This window comes from Nanorana parkeri, unplaced genomic scaffold, assembly GCF_000935625.1.
Source record: "Nanorana parkeri isolate BGI_ZX_2015 unplaced genomic scaffold, ASM93562v1 scaffold402, whole genome shotgun sequence".
Lineage (NCBI taxonomy): Eukaryota > Metazoa > Chordata > Amphibia > Anura > Dicroglossidae > Nanorana > Nanorana parkeri.
In genome coordinates, this window is record NW_017306670.1 from 156,263 (window position 1) to 179,162 (window position 22,900).

The 22,900-nt window shown below is 45.5% G+C and overlaps 1 protein-coding gene across 1 annotated transcript in view; it reads left to right on the plus strand.

Annotated features, from left to right (window-relative positions):
- The first annotated feature begins 4,075 nt into the window (after positions 1–4,075).
- Positions 4,076–22,900, plus strand: part of APMAP (adipocyte plasma membrane associated protein) — a 42,621-nt gene continuing 23,796 nt past the window's right edge. Inside the window, exons 1-4 of the mRNA XM_018559547.1 lie at positions 4,076–4,254; positions 19,023–19,139; positions 20,774–20,889; positions 21,666–21,758. Of these exons, the coding sequence (XP_018415049.1) occupies positions 4,163–4,254; positions 19,023–19,139; positions 20,774–20,889; positions 21,666–21,758 (418 nt within the window). The 5' untranslated portion in view covers positions 4,076–4,162. The remainder of the gene's footprint in view (positions 4,255–19,022; positions 19,140–20,773; positions 20,890–21,665; positions 21,759–22,900) is intronic.

Sequence of the window (22,900 nt, forward strand, 5' to 3'; positions counted from 1 at the left end):
GAGCTTCAGTTCACCAGAATAGGGAAACAATGTGATCTCAGTCCTTTTGACCGTGGCCTGATTTGTGGAGTCATATAGGATGGTTTGGGTAGTTCTGTCATTTCTGATCTCCTGGGATTTTCACACACAACAGTCTCTAGAGTTTACTTGGTTTGTTGGATGGTTCAACAAACAAAACAGTTTGCAGTCACTGGGAGCTCTTTGGCAGAAACTCAAGAAGTTGGAGGACAATGGCCAGACTGGTTCAAGCTGACGGCCCCCATGGTAACTCAGATAAACACTTTTTACAACTGTAGTGAGCAACAAAGCATATCAGAATTCAAAAGACTTCAAACACTGAAACAGACGGGCTGCAACGTCAGAAGACCACGTTGGGTTCCACTCCTGTTGGCCAAGAATGGAAAGCTGAGGGTGCAGAGGGCCCAGGATCACCAAAGCTGCATAGTTGAAGAGTGAAACATATATAGCCTGGTCTGATGATTATCTGTTTCTGCCGAGGCACACAGATGATAGACCAGTCATTGGGTGTGAAACCAGTAGAACACCTTTGGGAGGTAGTAGATGGGGAGATTGGAAACATGAATTTACAGCTGACAAATCTGCAGAAATAGTGCAATGCAATCATGTGGCCATGGGCCAGAATCTCTAAGGAATGTTTTGTGGAATGCGCAGCTCAAAGAATTTTGTCTCTTTTGAGATAAAATTGAGAATTCGCTTCAAATGGTAAAGCATGAAGGACTCATCCACTCGCTTAAGTACTCATTTCAGGGCTTTCTTGCCCACTTTTAATATCAGAAAGTTCTCAAGCAATAACACAGTTGTCCTCGCAGGGGTTGTTCAACATTTCTCTTTACAAAAAACAATGGTGCAGCACCGCTGCTCCGTCCTCAGTTCTCAGGCCCCTTGCCTGTGTCCTCCTGACAGTCTCAATACCATGCTAACCTGAAACTTGGTTCACAACCCGCAGCTACCTACTGCACTTGACTCTATTCTGACTCCTGGACCAAGACCTCCTCTGGCTCCCAGGTGGAGCCCTGAGCACTGGCCAGCAGCCTTACCATAAGGGATGTGCACACCTGCTCAATCAATAGGTGCTGGTCAACACCAAAACATGGACCCAGGAATGGAGACTTCATGCCTCCCACATCTCTTAGATATCTGCAGGTACCAGGATCCCAACCAAGACCCAGAAAATCTGGAAAGAACTGCAAAACCAGCTCTTTCCCTGTAAAGATACTTGACTCTCGAAACCTCTCAGCCCCTATGGCTGAGAGTCCTCGGTGCCCTCTTGACCTTATCACACAGTGACAAGGCCCAGTTCTGTCACAGCAGTATGTCCTAGGGACCTGCTTTTTAGGAATGGAATCATTTTAACCAAGTGACAAGCAAAAATGAATGCGGATATACCACCAAATAAGAGCCCCCACGTCTTCCTGCCCAAGTTATAATATCTTCAAGAGCATCTAAAGACAAAGGTATTTTTTTGGTTTTGAATAAAGTAAAGAAGGCCCCTTTCACACGGGTGGTCCAGTATTCAGGTGGACCCAATCTGATGCCCAATGTAAGTTTATGGGCAGCCGTGTGTGAACAGAGGGGCGTCTGTTCACACCTGGTTACCCCCAACTCTGGCCAGGTCCAGAAAAACAAACGGATCAGAGATCCATTTCGCCAGACCTGATCGTGCAGTATCAGGCCTTGTTCACACCAAATGCAGAGCAGATCTGCATGAGTTTCTGCACACGCAGTGCAGTGGGTTGTACCGCGTTTTTTGCCGTGTTTTTGATGCATTCAGGGCCGTTTTTGGTTACAAAAATAAATATATATATTTTTTTAGTTTAAAATGGGCTTTCAGTGCGTTCCAATGCGTTTGCATGCTTTCCAGAGCGCTGCAGTTTTTTTTACCTGCTCTGGACCGGAACGCTGTGATGTGAACTGGAGCTAAAAATACCATTGGAATACATTGGACGCAGATTTGGTCCGGTCTGTAACTGCTCTGCTCTGCTCCTGGAACGAGCTTGGTGTGAACAAGGCCTCAGGGGTAATCTGTTACCCCTGGACATGGGGTCCAATAATTGCAGTTTTTTCCTCCATCACAAGATAGAGGAAAAAACTGTAGGGACACAAATGTCACAGCGGTGACATCTACTTTGCACTGCTGTGCTCAGGAGGGGATCTGTGCATGGATCCTCCCCTGATCAGCCTATGTGAAAGGGGCCGGGGGATTTGCGCCCCTGTCAACATTGTATTGCTGTCTTGTTGAGCGCTGGAAAGGTTCACCCTGTCTGTCTGTCCTTGTGATGGTTCACTAGGACTGAACGTGAGGGAAACAACACAAACATTTGAGTGACAATGACTTGGGTAGACTTCCAGGCCAAGGAGATGGCTTTCCGAATCTAAAGGGTCAGAGTGCTAATGTAAATGTAAACTCTTTTTCCAGGCCAGTGGAATACACCACCAGAACTTCTCATTTTTGATGTAAACTAAGAATTACTAAACAAGACACGGCTTCACATCCATTCAATGGAACTCTTATTCCTTGTGCCTTAGGTCAGGTTCACACCATTTTCCGGACCAGATCTGGAACGCAGTGCATTGCATTTTGCCATGTTTTTTTTGTTAGCTTAAAATGGGCTTACAGGTGCAGTCCAGTGAGTTTACATGCATTTCTATGCATTTTTGATTGGTTTCCATACCTTCCAGACCAGAGAAAATGAGACAAGCTGTATTTATTTTGTTTGCATCAGAACAGACTGCGCTGGTGTGAACAGAGCCCAGAAATACCATAGGGATGCTTTTGTGGTCCGGGAACAAATTGTTCTGGTCTGGACATGGTGTGAACAAGCCCTTAAACCAGACATCTCAACTCTCCCGGATCTGTTAATTTGCAATAGCCAATAGCAGACTAGCTATTGCACCCGCCCACTGCTGCTGTCAATCAGAGGTAGACCTGAAGTTCTCCATCAGGTCCACCTCTGCTGACTGAAAGCAGCAGAGGGCGGGTCTAATAGCCAGCTTGCTATTGGGTATTGCAAATTGAAATAGCCAATACCAATCTAGCTATTAGTTCCAATGCCAGCAGCAGCTGTCAGAACACTAAAATAAACACTAGATAGCAAAGGAAGCAATAGCTTCTTTGCTATCTGTCATCATTTCAGGGGTTGTGTGTGCTAGAGAAGGGGGGGAGGGGGAGTTGACAGAGGGCACCTCCCTGAAATCACTTATTTCAGGTTGGGATCCCTGCCTTAAGGTGCCCATACACCTGCTGATTATCGTACGATAATTGCGGGTGATCCATCGATCGTACGATGATCGGCACGTGTATGGGCAGCATGCAACCACAACTACTCTACGGCCGCACGACTTTCGTCTTCCTAGCACGCTGGAAAACCCGCCGAAAATCGTTGGTAGCGTGCTCAGAAGACAAAAGCCACACGGGACGGAAGCCACACTGCCCGCTCAGCATTGCAATCATCAGCAAGCCCTCCCTTCAGCGGGGAGGGCTTGCGATGATCGCAAGTACAATCTGCCTGTCCAAGATGGGCAGGTCGTACAAAATTTTAATGACCTTACAACCATCGCACAACGAACGTCACCGAATGGCCAGCTTTAAACACACTGCAATGGACCCCTCCTGGTGTGATTGGGTCCACATAGGGACATCATTTAAACAGGTGTAGAAGTAAAGATTTTAGTTTTTCTTTTATTCATTGTTACAAAAACCTGCAATTTTATTATCACTCGTTAAATCTTTTATACTTGATATAGAAAAGTGTAGATATATATCGTGTGCAAAAACATTTGCCTAAGTACACCACGGCATACAGTATCAAGCGCACAGCGTGTAACATTCTATATAAGTCACATAAATTGGGGGTTTTGTAACCGTCTAATATGTTTTATCTAAAAACTGATACATTTCCAACGCCATGTGAGGCGTGCGGTGCTGCCCTGCGGTTGACAAAGGGTTAACTCTGACACGAAGGTCCAGCTGCACAGTGCGCGCTCCCTCTTGAGGTAGAAAGGTTCAGCGGCTCTGTGGCCACCCCAAGGCTGCATTTCTATTGGCCGAGATCGATGAAAGGTTGCTTCCTATTGGCTGTAGGTTGACGTTCCACTCCCGTTAACTGCAGCTGTGTCTAGTGCCCTTGAAGGAAGCGGGAGCATGGAGGACGGAGATGGTCTGCGGCAGCGGAGGCCTATCCGGCCGCAGGTTATCACCGACGACAGCTACGTCCAGGAAACTGAAAGCAGGAGGCGAGTATAATACATCGGCACAGGCAATGTTTGGGCTGTGCGCTATTGGCCAATACCTAATATGGCGCTTACTGGGCCAGCTCTTGTACTGCGCATGCTCCATTTTGTGATCTGTCTGGCTGTATGCCGATACCGTATAAACCTCCCACCCATATATACCACCTACCCTATAATATACCTGTTCCAGTCCTTACCAGGGGCTGCAATCTAGCTAGAAAACAATTATTTGCAAAAATTAAATTTTTTTTTTCTTATAAGGTATGCAAACACAAAAGTTGAATGTATGCTGGGTTCACGCGTCCCCATTGATCTACCATTGGGTCCCTGAATGCACGCCAACTACGTAAAATAAGCACGTCGCAAATTTGGCATCATGAGTTACGTGGGTTTCCCCCCAAATGCACAGGGAAAAAAACACATTTGCTTGGCCACATTTGTGGTGCCATTACCTAGTGCCATTGCCAATTGGTGTGCTATTACAGCCTTTGCGCACATATTGGGAATCTGCTCAAAGTACGCATGTTCACGATTAGGGTTGCCACCTTTTCTTCAAGCGAAACCCGAACACTCTAGCGACGCGCTGACATTTTTGGGGGGGATAATGAGTTGTGGCTTATTCATTTGTAAATAGTGCCACCCATTCATATGTAAATATCACAGTTGAGACTATTTTGCTGCGTGCACGGCGGTATCGGGCAGCTCCCGGGAACGATGGGCTGCGTGTGATTAGTACGCAGCCCCTGTCCTTCTCTATGGGACTACGCGGCCGTACGCTGCCCTAAACTCACGCCAAGTGCAGGTCCGTGAGGGTGTCCTGGCCTGGACGCAGGCAGGATCCATCCTGTCAGCGTAAGAGTACGGACACCCGCAGGGATATGTAGGGCGACGTACGGCCGCGTACTCCCATAGAGAAGGACGGTGGCTGCGAACTAATCACACGCAGCACTGTCCTTCCCGGGGGCTGCCCGATACCGTGCACGCAGCATGGAGTGCCGGCCGTTTCTCGTGTGAATGAGGCCTTACAGTGCAGATAAGATCTTTTTCAGGTCTATGGTCGCCAGTTTTTATTTCTGGTTCAGTGAATAATTAACAAAGGGATTGTGGCAGTTTTCCTGGTGTACGGGATGGGAATTGTCAGCCGGTAACCTGGCAAACAGCTCACATGCCTCTCTCTGCCCATGCAGTGAACATTACATGGGCACAGCCTGCATATAGGCTAAAAAACCCTTTCCCTGCCTATATGCCCAGCTGTTAACCCGGAGTGGGCAATGGTGGCCCTCTAGCTGCACTTTATCTACAAACCCCAACACCCACCTCTGCCTCTTGGAGTCATGCCTGTCTCGGTTAGTCTTGCAATGCCTCATGGGACTTGTAGTTCCACAACAGCTGAAGAGCCAGAGTTGCCCACCCATTTGATGACCCCTGGAAAGGCGAGGTTAACAGCCTTTCTCCTCGCTCTAAACTTAGTGGGGGGCAGAGCCAGCGGATCCATTTCTCTTGCTCTCTATGATGTGTCTGGTGCAGACACGGCATAGGAAACAGATTGCTCAAAGTAACAAAAGCACTGCTCTGTTTTCTCAGTGTAGAAGAGTGACGCAGGCTTTATGTGATGTCCCCCAGTGTTTTACATTTTCATATCAAGGGTAGAAAAAGTTAAATCTTAAATAAAAACTCTGGGCAAATGAAATCTTAAGCCTTCCAGTGGAGCTACTCCCACACTGCAAGGGTTAAGTGCTCATTTTGCCTAGGGAGCTGAAATAACAAAGTTATAATCGCCCGATCCTGGCTGGCACCTAGACCAGTCTCCTCCGTGTCTCTTCTCTACTCCAGTGATGGAATGTTTCTCAGTGACCTCCACGTTCTATACACTGTATAGTCTGTGGTGACTCACAGGACCTTAGACTCCAGGGACCAGTCTAAAGGTGCCCATACACCTTACGACCATCGCAAGACTTTTGTCTTGCGATGGTCGTAAGCTTATTAAAAGCTCGTACGATCTGCCCATCTTGGACAGGCAGATCGTACTTGCGTTCATCGAAAGCCTGCCCCGCTGAGGGGCGGGTTTCCGATGACCGCAGTGAGGGGCGGGCTTCCGATCACTGCAAACGGGCAGTGTGCGCGTGCGCACACCGGCCCGTTCGGCAGTTGTCGAACAAGCAGGCCACTAACCCGCCGAGAATCGTACGATTCTCGGCGGGTTTCAAGCCTGCTTGTCCGATAGCTGCGGAACGGGCCGGTGTGCGCACGCGCACACTGCCACGTTCTATACACTGTATAGTCTGTGGTGACTCACAGGACCTTAGACTCCAGGGACCAGTCTAAAGGTGCCCATACACCTTACGACCATCGCAAGACTTTTGTCTTGCGATGGTCGTAAGCTTATTAAAAGCTCGTACGATCTGCCCATCTTGGACAGGCAGATCGTACTTGCGTTCATCGAAAGCCTGCCCCGCTGAGGGGCGGGTTTCCGATGACCGCAGTGAGGGGCGGGCTTCCGATCACTGCAAACGGGCAGTGTGCGCGTGCGCACACCGGCCCGTTCGGCAGTTGTCGAACAAGCAGGCGACTAAACCGCCGAGAATCGTACGATTCTCGGCGGGTTTCAAGCCTGCTTGTTCGATGGAAGACGTGCAACCGTACAGTAGAAACGGTTGCACGCCTTCCATACACTGTACGATTATTGTACCCTAAAGGTGCCCATATACCTTACAATTACAAAAAGTTGTAAAGATGCTTCATTTTATAATGCAGACATTTACTGCTCCCAGGCAGTGCTTATTGGACGCTTAATTAGATGGCATTTGGATTCTGAAGGTGGCCATTAGACATGTGCACTGCCAAAAAATTCGTTTAGTTTCGTTTCGTTTTAAATTCGGATTTGTGTTATTTCGTTTTTCAGGATTCGGGTGTGAAAGTCAATTCGGATTCGGAATTCGGATTCGGACGAAATTCGGTAGCGTTAGTACGAACGTTCGGTTCGTTTTCTGTTCTTATTAGTTTCTTATTCGTTTCTTATTCGGTTCGTTCGTTCGTTCGTTTGCAGCAAAAGTGACATTTGAGGGGGAAAAAATATTTTTCTCCTTCTCTAATGTCACTTTGCTCCAACGAACGAAACGAATAAGAACAGAAAACGAAACGAACGTTCGTACGCACGCTACCGAATTTCGGAAATGGAAATTCGGATTCGTTTGCATTCGTTATGTCTGTAATTCGGAATTCGGATACATCCGAATTTCCGAAAATTCGTCCGAATTTCCATTCGGAACGAAACGAATCGCACATGTCTAGTGGCCATACACTTTACAACCATCGCAAGACCTTAGTCTTGCGATGGTTGTAAAGTAATTAAAAAAACGTACGATCTGCCCATCTTGGACAGGCAGATCGTACTTGCGATCATCGCAAGCCCGCCCCCCTGGCTTCCGATGACCGCAATGCTGAATGCGTGGGGCATTGATCTTACGATCATGCTAAAAACTAGCCGAAAATCGTACGATTCTCGGCTGCTTTTCTAGCATGCTCCTAAGACAAAAGACGTGCGACCGTACAGTAAAAACGGTCGCACGCCTTGCATACACTTTGCGATTATCGTACGATCGCGGGATTTCCCACGATTATCATGCTATAATCGCACAGTGTATGGGCACCTTAACAGCCAGCCGGGATCACCGTTCAGGTGAGTATATCTCTGTTATTTTAGCTCCTTAGACAAAGCAAACACTTAACCCTTGCAGTGCAGGAATAGCCCCACTGCAAGGGTTAAGAGTTCTTTTAAATGCATGTGACCCCTGCTTTCTATCTGATGAATTATGCTCCTCGGTTGCACTATTGTTGAAATTCAGGAACGTTTCTCCATGTTAGGTTGCGTGTAAATCCTGAGTCACTTCTATGATGAAAGGGTGCGTGTAAGTCCTCAAAGGTCTTTTCAAATGTGTGTCATTATGGATCCTCCTATACCTTTCAGCAAGCAATCATCACTGCAATGAATCTGATATATGTAAATGTGTGTTCTGACACATTGCTGTATGTCACCATCAAAGAGGGGAAACAATTCTATTCTAGTTATATTGGCTTTAGCCCTCGTTCACACCTGAACGTTTTGTAGCGCGTTCTACGCTCGACGAACGCTCTACAAAACGCTCAAAAATATAAATCCCATTGTATTCAATGGTCTCGTTCCCACCTTGGCGTATTTCCGCCTGTCCCTAACGCGCTACAAAACGGCCCACGCCTGAAAAGGTACATGTACTACTTTGGGCCGTTTTGTTGCGCGTTTCCATTGGGATACAGCCAAGTAGCCTTCGGAAACGCGCGACGGTCGCGCAACTTTTTTTACCGCGAATCGCGGTAAAAAAACGCGCGACAGACGCGCATATGCAATACGCCTAGGTGTGAACGAGACCTTATGTGCACAGCTACATGCTGACATTTCCCCTAGTGTTGGAGCTTTACAACCATCATAAACATTATCAACAGTCAGGCGCTTTATTGTGGAAGAGACATACTATACTAAAAATACCAGGAAAAAACGTGCAGCCACCACATCTATGGACGGGTGAGCTACTATATATGACATTTTTGTCGGGTTATGGGGTGGGCAGCACAAAAATGCTGGGGTTGGTTTTTAATCCAGATGAGTGGATTAGGGCACTGTCACACCATATCCAGCGCGTTCCGGCACATTTTGAGCCCAGAACTCATTGGATCGCATACATCAAGCCAGGCCGTGTTCTGGGGTGGGAGGGGGCAGGACGTGTCAAGAATGTCACCGGATACACACACCCCGACGTTTCGGCGCAGTGCGGTCGGAAAAATTGCCTGCACTATTTTTTCTGATTGCACTGCACCGGAATGGAGGGCATTCTTATACCTCGTGTTCCGGTGCGGGCGATTGCACTGCGGGTGGGGTGTGTGTGTGTGTGTGCAGTGACATGAATGGCATCGCCCCGCACCAGAACACGGCCTGGCTTGATGTATGCGATCCAGTGCGTTCCGGGCTCGAACCGTGTGACAGGACCCTAAAACCCAACCCTTGTATAACCCCTATTATATTCTGATATTTTGTATTCCTTTTAAAGAACATCTTTTTATAACAAACATCATTCATGAACACCAACATCATTGAGAAAACATTGCTAACATGAGAATGAGAACACCTAGAATTAAAAGCATTCTGTACTCTTTATTTCCAGGAAGGTTAAAGACAACCTTTTTTTGGCCATAGTTCTTTTTAGGGTCACAGGAGGACATTGACTATGTCCTCCTGTGACCCAAAACTCAGCATAAAGCAGGCTATTGCCCGCTATATGCTGACACAGCAGCGTTGCGGCCGGGAAAGATCCCGACAATTTTGACGACATCCACCCTGCCACCTGATTGACAGCTGGCTCTGCCCCTCTGGAGGCAGAGCCAGCTGTGCCCCCCCCCCTCCCCTTTCCATCCCTCTAATGAGCGCTGGAGGAAAAGAAAGGGGGGAGAGTGGAAACACTTGTGTGATTTTTCAGCATTCCAACCAGTTTTCTAAAGGTGCCCATACACTGCACGATTCTCGTACGAGAATCGCGGGGAAATCCCGCGATCGTACGAGAATCGTACAGTGTATGGAAGGCGTGCAACCGTTTCTACTGTACGGTGGCACGTCTTCCGTCGAACCAGCAGGCTAGAAAACCCGCCGGGAATCGTACGATTCTCGGCGAGTTGGTGGCCTGCTGGTTCGACAACTGCCGAACGGGCCGGTGTGTGCACGCGCACACTGCCCGTTTGCAGTCAACGTAAGCCCGCCCCTCATTGCAGTCATCGCAAGCCCGCCCCTCAGGCGGGCCAGCTTGCGATCGCAAGTACGATCTGCCTGTCCAAGATGGGCAGATCGTACGTTTTTTTAAGTACTTTACAACCCTCGCAAGAAAATGTCTTGCGATGGTTGTAAAGTGTATGGGCACCTTTAGGCACTCTTATCAGGGGAATGATTAGCAGAGTAGTATTAGTTAAAGCTGAACTCTGGGCACAAAAACATTTTTACAAATATTCCTCAATAACCTCAAAGGATATAAGTCTACTTAGTTTTCTCCAAATGTCTTTGCAACCCCAGATATAGGGGTAGCAGTGACATCACTGTGCACATAGCCTGTGCAGATAGCAGAGCTGTGGGAGGGGCCCAGCAGGTGGGGGCGGAGACAAACCCAGTCACATCCCAAGGAGAGAGAGCTGTAGAGACTGGTCTTTATTATTATTATTATTACAGGAAGTTCCTTCATAGAGGCAACGTTTGATGATGGATTGCTGCACAGATCTGGAAGTAATATATAAAGCACACCAAGATTCGGGTAAGAATACAAATAAGTCTGGCATTTAGAAATGTTTGCTCATACGGTAGTTCAGCTTTAGTACAGTGTTCTGGAAGGCCTAAAGCCTCCATGTCTTGGTCATTTTGACATGCTGGAGAATAAAGTGAAGGGAGTGCTTTGTAGCTGCTGCAATGTACTGAGCCAATACTCGCATAAAGAACAGAATTGGGGAAAGGTGTTAGTTATTGGTTCGGGTTGGTAGTTACAGACAGACGTCCTATATAATCAGTGTTGGACTTGATGGACGTATGTCTTTATTCAACCCCAAATACTATGTAACTATGTAACTAAGTGTCACTTCACAGTAACATACCCCGTGGTATTTTCATCTGTCTTAGTTGCTTATTTTAATATAGGGCTGTAGAAATCTCTGTCCTTGGTTGCATTAATGAGCAGGAAATGTGCCCAGGCAAGTGGGAAAATGCTGTAAAGTGGCTTCCTGAGTCACTTCGCTCTCTCCTGCAATCTGCTGCTCCTCCCCAATTCCTAAGATGAGTAAACTGCTCTGAAAAACATAATCATTACACAATCTTCTGCATCACACAAGCTGCTGTCCTTTCAGTCCAACCCTTCAAAATATTTCATTCAGATAATATGTGCAGATCACAGTGTGTGTGGTGACAATGTCCTGAAGAGAGGTGCTTACCCATCCTGGGAATTAAGAGAGGAGGAATGGATTGCAGGGAGAGGAGGACGAGGGCATCCCCCAAGCTCTGCACCAATCAGCTTCCCAGCTCTCCTGCATATGGGTGAGAACCTGGGGGCTATGTAAGGGGAGGGGGATTTCACAGAAGGTGATCTAGCGAACTGGGTCTAGCAGGGAGGACACGAGTGGCTGCCATGAGGTAAGGTTGCTTGTTGTGGTACTTTGCATGAGACGCACAAAGGATCCGTTACATTTACACATATGTTCAGGTACACAGGGATTCCAGGGGAAAGGTCAGGTTGAATCTGTTGCAGAGTTGACATTTCAAAATAAATTCCAGAAACATTTCCTGCTGGTGATTGTACTTGTGTGTGACCCTGTCAATTCATTTAAAGAACACACCAGCAGACTACAGAGATTATGTGTTAAGCTGGCCATACGCTGGTTGACTTGTCTGAACTTCGACCAGTGTGTGGCCCTGTCGGCACCCCTCCGTTCAATTCATTCAAAGGAGATGGTCTGCAAATTCTCAGTCCAACAGTGACTGCAGCCAATCAGCCGTAGTTACCTTTTGGGTTTTCTGACAGCGGCCACGGCATTTAGAATACAACAGCCCGGTGTGGATGGGGGAATGCAGAGTTTTGTTTTTTTTTCTTTTCAAAGTCTATTGCGGCCAAATCGCTCGAAATCCGCCGAAAAATAGCTCATGTTCGAGTGACAAGCTTCAGCTACAAGCTGCAGGCGAGATTGAGCTGCAAGATGTGAACATGTCCATTGGAAGAGCTACATTGAGCTTCATATTTGAGCGATATTTTTTTGAGCGACAATCACGCTACAAAACGCTCCGTGTGAATGGGGTCTATGTGTATGGTCAACCTTAGTTAGAAAAATCTCTGTGCCTCCCTGAAACCAGTTTTAGTCTGTTACTAGAGGCCTGATTTCAGGTCTAATCCCTGCCGGCTGTCATCCTTGACATGAATTCGCAGGCGTTTGTTTCCTAAGTTTGCCGTGCGACCTCATTGATTTCAGTAATGTGACGCATGCGCAACAAACGTAGAAAAGTAGCGCATGCAGCAAATTCTACCACATTTGTTCCTCATTTTTCTTCTGCGTGATTTAATGTGCATTGACATGCGTGGGGGAAAAGCGCATTTGTTCAGCCACATTTAGTTTGCCATTAAAATGTAATGCATGTTGCATGCTTTTAAACATTTCATGAACACGCGTACGTTCCCCCCCCCCGCACTTGATGTGCGTTTACGGAATGCGATGTGGTGCAGGGGGACTTAGGGACAGGTTGATGGTGCTTAGCTCTGAAGTCAGGAAAGTCAGGTTTTCTAGTGGTGAAATGAAACTAGTATCAGAGAGGCACATAGGAGCGTTTTTCTGGCTGACATTGGTCATAGTAAACATCTTGTGTTCTGTGCCCTTATCCAAGATTTTACTTTCAAAAGCTGAAAATTGCTGAGAGGTTTACTTTAATTCCCCTGATGTGGGTTCCCTGGTTCTGCCAAAAAACAGTATTGCAACTCTTCATTGTATATTTATGAAACTTTGACATAAAATGAAGAGTCACTGTTTGGGAGGTTCTTACTGACCGTATCCATTAACTCATTGAGATGAGAAAGCGGTATCTCTGGTCAGTGTGGCCCCAGTACTGTTTCTGATTATGGGCAATACATTTGTTCACATTGTAACTGTGTGTTGTGTGCTCTAATTAAAGCAGAACTCCAGGGAACTTTTTTCCTAGACTTAAACCTTGCAGAGGGTCTACCCCCGTACTGCAAGGGTTAAGTGGTCTTTTTTTTGTTTAGGTTCGAAAATTACAGTTATACTCACCGGATCCTCCGAGCTGGTTTCTCTTAAACCGGTCCCGTGCGCCTTGCTAATGCAGTCAGGCAAGTGCCGTTCTCCTGGCATCCGCCAAACCCAGACACGTCTATCGGATTACCAGACAGAGAAGCGTGATTCGTCACTCCAGAGAACACGTCTCCACTTCTGTAGAGTCCAGTGGCGGCGTGCTTTACACCACTGCATCCGACACTTTGCATTGCACCTGGTAATGTAAGGCTTGGATGCAGCTGCTCGGCCATGCAAACCCATTCCATGAAGCTCTCTATGCAGTGTTGTGCCAATCTGCAGGGCACATGAAGTTTGGAGGTCTGTAGCTATTGACTCTGCAGACAGTTGGCGACTTCTGTGCACTTCTGTGCATGCGCTGACCCCGCTCTGCCACTCGTGGCTGAGTTTCTGTTTCCAGTTGCTTCCACTTTGGTATAATACCACTAACAGTCGACCGTGGAATATTTAGTAGCAAGGAAATTTCACGGATGGACTTATTGCACAGGTGGCAACCAATCACGGTACCACGCTTGTATTCACTGAGCTCCTGAGAGCGACCCATTCTTTCACAAATGTTTGTAGAAGTAGTCTGCATACCGAGGTGCTTGATTACATTATATACACCTGTGGCCATGGAGGTGATTGGAACACCTGAATCCAATGATTTGAAGGGGTGTCCCAATACTTTTGGTAATATAGTGTATGTAGCTTTTAAGCTGGCCATACACTGTTCAAATGTTCATTCGAATTTGAAAACCAGAGCATTCCATCTTGCCATCATTGAGCCAACTCATTTCATTCCAAAGGCCTTAAAAATATCCTCAAGGCCTGCTACTTGGGTGGAATCCCAGATGTATAAAACAGGTTTCTCTTGTGCCTGGCACATGCTTGTTACAATATGTCTGATTTTTCACCGAACTAAAATCGCATTCACAGTTTGAATTTTGTTTGTTCGGATAAGAAATGAGAAAAGTCTTCCATCCTGCTCCTTCAATTTTCCTTGTCACTATTAAAACGAACATCAATTAGACCCAACTAACCATTAGAAAAGTGAACGTACGTTCTGTAAATGAACGTGTGCAAACAAAATTTTATTGGTGTATGGCCAGCTTAAAATGACACTAAACTCAGGAGTTAACCCTTTAAAACTGCATTCAAATACCTTAACTATTAATATAAATGTATCCTTTTTGTGTATCGCTTGGATGTAGATCCTCAAATCATCTCTGAATTGGTGGTGACAGTGTCCTTCCTTCTGGAGGGTGGCTACTTTTGTTCCCCATGGTCCCTGTGTGTGTTGTAAAGATGGCTGTTTTATTTATTTTTTTTTTTTGTACTATACTGTTGAAAATGTTAAAAATAAAGTTTACACACAAAAAAAATAAAGTTGGGGTCCGTGTGCATGTTTAAGCTTTACCGCCTGAGTTTAGTGTCCCTTTAAGTTTTCTGGTGATAGTGGGAGGTGGATTATTTGTGTGGGGGGGGAGGGTACTGAATGCTGCAAACTTGCTGGCTCCATTTGTCCCTGGTTAGGAAAGTTTTCAAGGTCTTCGTTCAGGCCTGATGAAATAACAGTGTGACAGTTTTGTGTCACAATAAGTGCAGTTAGAGGAATGCTGTTCTTTGTCCTGTTTGAGTCACACAGGACAGGTCAGGTGTAATTAGGTTTCACTACGTTACTATGTTTCTAATGCCGCCGTTCACACATTTTTCAGCTTGTTTCTATACACCTGACTACACTCAGAATGCAGTATCGTATTCTGTCTAATTGTCCCTGTATACACTTGTACACTCAGTCGCCCTATGTTCTAGGCCCTATGTTTAAAATCCTCTTAGTCATATACAGGCGTTTTGGGCGCCAAAGGCTACAATGGGTTTGCCTGTAAATGCTCAGCATGTGCGTCTGTAAGGCCCAGATGTCAGTCTGTGGGTAGCCGTATGTAAATGGCTGAGAATCCATTTACATTCCGTTACCCCAACTCCATCCAGGTCTGGAAAATCAAATGGATACAAGATCCCTTCCGCCGGACCTGATCATGTCACATCGGGGTTAACCTGATGTAAATGTCTCCCCGTCCATTTAGATCTGGCTGCCCATAGACTATCATGTGTCCAGTAATGTCAGGGTTTCCTCCATCACATGATGGAAAAAAACTGCACAGGCACAGTTGTCACAACGGTAACTTCCATCTGATCAGGAGGGGATCTGTGCTCACATCCCTTCCTGATTGGACAGTGTGAAAGGGGCCCAAGTCTTTTTACATACACTTTTGTGCATGAAAGAACTGTTCTCCTCCTCTTGAATTGCGCTCCTCTCCTTCTCCAGTCCAAGAAACCAACATGGATGATTCTGTGCTTGTATTCCTAGATGTGGAGGCCTCTTTTCATATGAGTAGAGCCCACCCCAACCTGTAGTAGGTATTCCTAGCATCATACAAGAACAGAAAGAAAAAGCAGAGGTCCTGGGAGGAAATAGCCAAAAGGTTTTCCACGATTGGGAGACATTTTCTGCTACACAGAGAGACCGCTAGAATTTCGCACCATGTTCATGTGAAAAAAATCTTCCCAAAGCATTCGATTATGATGAATGTCTCTGACATTATTTAACACATTATTTGAAACAAATGGTGTTTACCCAACGAAAACCACATTCACTGTTAGAATTTTGTAGTTTTCCATCCTGCTCCCCACCTTTTTTTTTGTCACTACTGTTGAAAATGAATCATCATGATGACCCCATTAACTATTAGAAAATCGCACAAACTCTGCATACAAATGTTTTCAAAAATTCTACTGGTATTTGGTCAGCTTTATTCTCTATATACCAGCTTTAGTCTCAATATACCTGCAGCACTCATTGGGAGGAATTTATCAAAGCAATTGCAGTTTTAGCCTCTTGGATTATATTATTTTTTTTATGTGTAAATCTGTTAAGATCCTTTTAACATGTGCGCCTGTTTTGAACAGAGAATTGTAGTAATGTCACCAGCACACCAGTCCTTTTTAGGATCGCAAAAGCTTCATTTATTGAAGTTCTTTGTCATATGAACAAGCGCTTTCGGTACCACACAGGGTCCCTTGATCAGGCTTTAGCATTGACTGATGAAGGGACACTGTGTGGTTCTGAAATCTAAATTAAGCTTTTGCTATCCTAAAAGGACTGGTGTGCTGGTGACGTTTCTACAATTTGCTGATATTTGCGGCAACATCCGCAGTCACTGCGAGCACCCCCCACTACAAGGGACTTTTCGATAAGGAGTGCAACAAGGATAGTATTTATTGTTTTGACTAGGGATTCACCGATACTAGCATCGGTATCAGTGCTGATACCGAGTATTTGGGCGAGAACTCATATTCGCCCAAATGCTCAGATGCCTAGCCCGATACTTCCTGTATCATGAAGCCGGACAGCGCGTCATTACACGCTGCCCGGCTTCCTGATTGGCCAGGCAGCGTGTGACGAGAGCATGGAGCCGACTTCCCAGCCAATCAGGAAGACGATCAGCGTGTAATGACGCGCTGCCCGACTTCCTGACTGGTCAGGAAGCGCTATTCAGGAAGCTTGGTGCCGTGTAATGACTCAGCGCCTGGCTTCCTGATTGGCCGGGAAGCCGGCTTCATGCTCCCATGTCATCTCATAACGAGGGAGCATGGAGTCGGCCTCCCGGCCAATAAGGAAGCAGGGCGCCGCGTCATTACACGGCACCCGGCTTCCATGATTGAACAGCAAGCCAGCTCCAAGCTTTCTCGTCACACAGTGACTAGAAGCATAGGCCGGCTTTCTTGTTAATCGGGAAGCCGGGTGGCGAAACTTTACACGCTGCCCGGCTTCCCAGTTAATCAGGAAGCCAGGTGGCAAGTCATTACATGCCACCTGGCTTCCTGAATGGGACTTCCGATACTCAGTATTTTGTATCAGCGAGTACCGAAAAAAAAATATCGATACTCGGTACCAAAATACCGGTATCGGTGCATCCCTAGTTTTGACCAGAGCTTGCACTATTTTTTCGATTGCGCATGTTTTGCAAACGTTTGGCGCTTGTCCTGCAGCTGTCTGAAACTGGAGGATCACGTAATAAAACAACAAACAACTTAAGAAGTCCCCATGACCACTTCTTCAAGAAGCCACAGTTAAGCTTTTTGCCTGGAGTTACAAGTCTTTTTTTCCTGAGGTCTATTTAATCTCATTTCTGAACAACATTACACTAGCATCATAAATCTGGTGCAAATATATCTCATGCGACCATATGTGAGTTCCAACACTCGCAGTTGCTCTGACAAATTCCCCCCATTATGCTTTGAAATGCCATTCATTTGCAGACGTGAGCCCCGTGTGTTTATAAATTGTTGCACTGTGCAAAGCTGAGAGCTAATTATTGAAGCTTGATGTCACAGATATATAATGCTTTCCATTGACCAAACAAAAACATGTGAGCTTGATGCACGTGCAACAATGCATGCAAAGTGTCATAAAAACATGAAAGAATCCCCTTCAAAATGCCTGGAATGCATTCTGCTCATTGCAGGCTAAGATAGTAGCGGCTGATATTTATGTACAAACAACAAAACATTATTACTGTTTGAGTTGATGGTGAACAGAGCTGTTTTGAAGGGTTAAAGTGATAATAAAGTCAAAAGGTTTTTAAGCCATTTGCAATGCTGAATAAATCACTTAGAATGGATGCTGCTCCTTGGTGTTTAGGGCCCCGTTCACACCGGGGGAGTCCGGTCGCGTGGATTTTTCCACTCTGAACTGCCAACACATGTATTCCTATGGGGCTCGTTAAGATAAATGCACGCAATTGCGCATTTCAATCCGCCTGCCGCCCAAACTGCTTCCTGAGCTGAACTTTTTCAGCGTTGATTGGCGTGTTTTCTATATAGATTTCAGTAGAAATGCGTGTTTTTGGGCGGTTCTAATTGCGTTTTGGCAGTGAAACGGGATTAAAAAGGCCCAAAAATGCCCAGGTGTGAATGGGGCCTAAAAGTTTTTTCGCTTTCTATAGAATCAGCTGGTCCCCTGAGCACTGGCCATTATATGCTATTTTAGGGGGGTTCCTTTTCCTTGCAGGGTCCTATGGAGCCACTGTTGTGTGTGTGTGTGTGCTATTAAGCTGTGTGTGTCTCTGCAGTCACACAGGCAACACAAGGCTTGTCATTTCCCTGATCCTCCTTCCTCCTTCCTTATCCAAGCTAGTAGATGGACAGCTGCTGGAGTCTGCTCTGTCCCTTGCGAGCTTGTACTGGGCAGGAAGTTCAGGGAAGCCGCACTGAGAGAGTTGGAGCTGTTTGGAAAACATGATGACTGTAAGTGCTTGGGCATACATTTAAAGAAATACTTTGCTGGGCAATGTATATTTGTGTCATCTGGATTCATTATTGAAAGGTTTAAGAGTTTTTAATACTACCCCTCCGGTATAAAAAAATGTATTTAACCCTTGCAACGGGCTACCCCACACTGCAAGGGGTGCTTGTTTTTGTCTAGAAACTTAAATAAAAAAGTTGTACTCTCCTGAGCTGGCAGCAGTCACAGAGCTCCCTCCAGCCTGTCTCTTCCTACACTGCCGCAATGTCCCTCGGCAACCTCCCGTCCAATACACTTTGTATTGGACTTGGTGACTCGAGGATCTTAGACTGCTGCAGCAAAGTGGGAGCAAGGCTGGAAGAATCGGTCTAAGAGCAAGCCGACTCAGAGGATTGGGTCAGTATAACTTTTTTTTCAAAATGTATTTTATTTCCTAGACAAGAGCTAAATCCTTGTACTGCAGGGATAGCTGCACTGCAAGGGTTAATAAAAAAAAATTCCTGGAGTTTTTCAATAAAAAAAGTGATGCTTTACATTTCATTAACCTCTTGCATATCAAACTGCATTGTAGAAAGTCTGTCCCTGGTTTAGTGCTGTATGGTAAATAATGATGATATTTTCTCATCCGTAGCACATACAGCGGCAAAGTGTTCCGTGCCACTCTCATATGCCTGGCCTTGTCACTGATCATACCTACACTGGCTGCAGTCTGCTTTCTGGAGAGCCCCATAGAGCCACAGTCCTTGAAGTAAGTCATCAGAACATCATATGTATGCCTTTGCTTTTGTCTTCATTCTATAGGGCAGAATATTCATGTGCACAGTGGCAGCATTTTATTGTTGGGCTGAATTAATATGAAAGGAACACTCTCAAAGTTTAAAAATGTAACCTTGAGACACATACAGCGAACATAGCTGACCTGCTGACACAGGTCCACCTCTCCATGTAAACTGTATTTGGTGTATTTGGAATGCATCTGCAGGGATCCTGGAACACCCTCTTCAATACCCTCTCCTGCCAGTGATCCTGGAACACCCTCTTCTATACCCTCCCCTGCCAGTGATCCTGGAACCCCCTCTTCCAACCCCTCCCCTGCCAGTGATCCTGGAACCCCCTCTTCCAACCCCTCCCCTGCCAGTGATCCTGGAACCCCCTCTTCCAACCCCTCCCCTGCCAGTGATCCTGGAACCCCCTCTTCCAACCCCTCCCCTGCCAGTGATCCTGGAACCCCCTCTTCCAACCCCTCCCCTGCCAGTGATCCTGGAACCCCCTCTTCCAACCCCTCCCCTGCCAGTGATCCTGGAACCCCCTCTTCCAACCCCTCCCCTGCCAGTGATCCTGGAACCCCCTCTTCCAACCCCTCCCCTGCCAGTGATCCTGGAACCCCCTCTTCCAACCCCTCCCCTGCCAGTGATCCTGGAACACCCTCTTCTATACCCTCCCCTGCCAGTGACCCTGGAACACCCTCTTCTACCCCTCCCCTGCCAGTGATCCTAGAACACCCTCTCCAACACCCTCTCCTGCCAGTTATCCTGGAACACCCTCTTCTATACCCTCCCCTGCCAGTGACCCTGGAACACCCTATTCTACACCTCCCCTGCCAGTGATCCTAAAACACCCTCTCCTGCCAGTTATCCTGGAACACCCTCTTCTACACCCTCTCCTGCCAGTGATCCTGGAACACCCTCTTCTACACCCTCTCCTGCCGGTGATCCTGGAACACCCTCTACTACACCCTCTCCTGCCAGTGATCCTGGAACACCCTCTTCTACACCTTCTGCTGCCTTTAAACACAGCCTGATGTAAAAGTATTACCAGTACTGAAGGGTTTCTTATACATACCATATAGATTCAAACTTGCCTTGGATGTATGAATATGAAAGCTTTGGAATTTACACATAGCAGACTCTGGAAGTACACTCTTACTGGCCCTTTATGAAGCTGTGTGCTTATTGCACAGGCTAATATACAGAATTCAAGTATATGGCATTATTGGCTCACAGAATGCTTTCACTTAGTTTATTGTACCTTAAGCTGAGTTTTCTGTTCTCTCCTGCACAATAAGGAGCTCCATGTGCTAATACTGGCATTTTTCTTACATCGGGCTTTCTTTATGTAATAAGCATCAAGGGGCATTTAGTGGGTGTTGCAGTATCACTGGCAAGTATGTTCCAGGATCATCAGGTTACTGACTATAGAGTGGGCTTAACAGGGGGAAGAAGTGCAATGCCTGGATGAAAAACCAAACTGCTCAGCACTTAACTGTATGCCCTGTATGCATTGCAAGTTGCTGTTTTCTAGTTCCATACAGGTTGTCAGGAAAATCTCTGATAAATGAGGAGATGGTGGCAAATTGACATTTGTTGTGGTTTTTTTTTTTAGCTTCCAAACTCCTATGCTGATGACTGGTGTCCTAGAGGCAAATCTTAAGCTGAGAAAAGCTGAGCGTCTGTATGAGGGCCAGTTAGTAGGCCCAGAATCCATTGCAAACATTGGTGGTGAGTTATCATGTTACGTCTTTTGGTCATCATTTTTGCTATCTAGCAGACAGGCATACTTTGTAAATGAATGAAAACTGGAGTAAGCATGTGCAGGGTATACATAAACCGGGGTGTACATATATAGCAATGCACAAACTGGGAGCAAGCTCACTTGAAGGCAGCCACGTCTTCCTGAAAGGTAAAGCCATACACCAGAAGCCCAGACATTACCTTTTAATGTGTGTTCCTGCAACACACTGCACTGGAAAGGTGTGACTGGACCCTGACTCTTTAATATAAATGTTGTTTTGATTTTCAGAGAATTCTCTGTTTTTTTTTTTTAAATATTATACAAATATAATTACGCATCATTAGAAGATCAGAACTGTTGTGATACATTAGGATGTTTAAAGAGCCACACAGTCACAAAGGTTCTTCTACAAAATGAATACCACAGAAGTTTTAGAGATTTTTATCTTGGCTTTGAACATTTATTCATTTTTGTGGGTAATTTCTAGATAATTGATGGTGTTATTTTCATATGAATACTGCCCCCGGCAGATTATTATTTCCTAGCTGAATTATGTTAATCATATACCTGCAAATCCATTCAGATCCATCAACCCCTCTCATTATACATCATTTGTTTTACTGTTACTTGGCAAATAAAGTCAAATCATTTATTTCTGAATGCATAAGCCACGCTAAGAACAATTGTTGTAACCATCAGTAAAGTGGATTGTGAAGTTTTTTTCTATGCAAACTTATTCCTATCTTTCTAAACATTTCTTTAGATGTCCTGTATACCGGAACTGCTGATGGACAGATTGTGAAAATTGAAGATGACAAAATCCACACCATAGCAAGACTGGGCAGGCCTCCCTGTGGTAAGACTATCTATGGTATCTATCTATCTATCTATCTATCTATCTATCTATCTATCTATCTATCTTTTACCTTCATAAAACAGGGCCCCTTATGTTCCCTATCATTTAGTTGAGTCCAGTAGATATTCCATCACACTCCTTACCGGTATACCCTTTGTAGATGATTAATGAAGTGACCATGGATAGCACCGCTAAAGTCCAAATAAATATATCCTATTGTGTCTGATGAAGGGAGCTGAAGTGACCCTGAAACGTTGCTTTCTCTGTGACAAGATGTACATGCTTTAAAAAAGATGATTTAGGACACTTGATTTCGGTGTGCTGTGACATACTATATTTATTTATTCTATCATTCAGTTAGGGGTCAAGCTCAGTGTATATATGCAAGCCTAGAACACACACAGTCAAATGCAGCTTTAGTTACATTCAATGACGGAGTGGAATACAAATGGGCAGGGGTCGTATGGAATGGATTCCCTTTTGAACGACCCGTCTCAGAGTGTTCGGACTAGAAGCCACCTATTATTCTATTGCATCTTTATTCTGTATGGACTAATATTAGTTACTTGCTATTTACATCAAAAGCCAACTGTTATGTCTTTAGGATTGTTCTTGCCTAGAATAGTATTGTATAAAGGTGCAGCATTTCTTGGGGGAAAAATGGTTAAAAGACTGGAGGAGCTTTAAAACTAGATAATGGTGGGGAGGGTAAAATAAAAACCAAAAAATTAAACAACCACTCGTGAAAGATAACATAGAAGGAACAAATACAGGGTTAGATAGTGTGCTCACTCCAGTCAACAGAGTCAACATAGTCAAAGTAGTAAATCAACCAATATAGAGAGCATACTAAATGTAGTCAATAAAGTAAATCAAATTGCCCAAGGTGATCCAAGTAGGAATGGACCAACCGTAACTGGTACAATTAAAATTAGTAGTGGGAAGCAAACGTTTAACCAGTAAATGTTTCAAAAATTAAATGTATGTTCACCAACGCTAGAAGTCTAGCAAATAAAATAACAGACCTTGAAGTTATGTTACTCGAGGAGGACTACGATATATTAGGAATAGCAGAAACATGGTTAGACGGCACACATGATTGGGCTACTAACATTGAAGGGTACAACCTGTTCAGGAGGGAC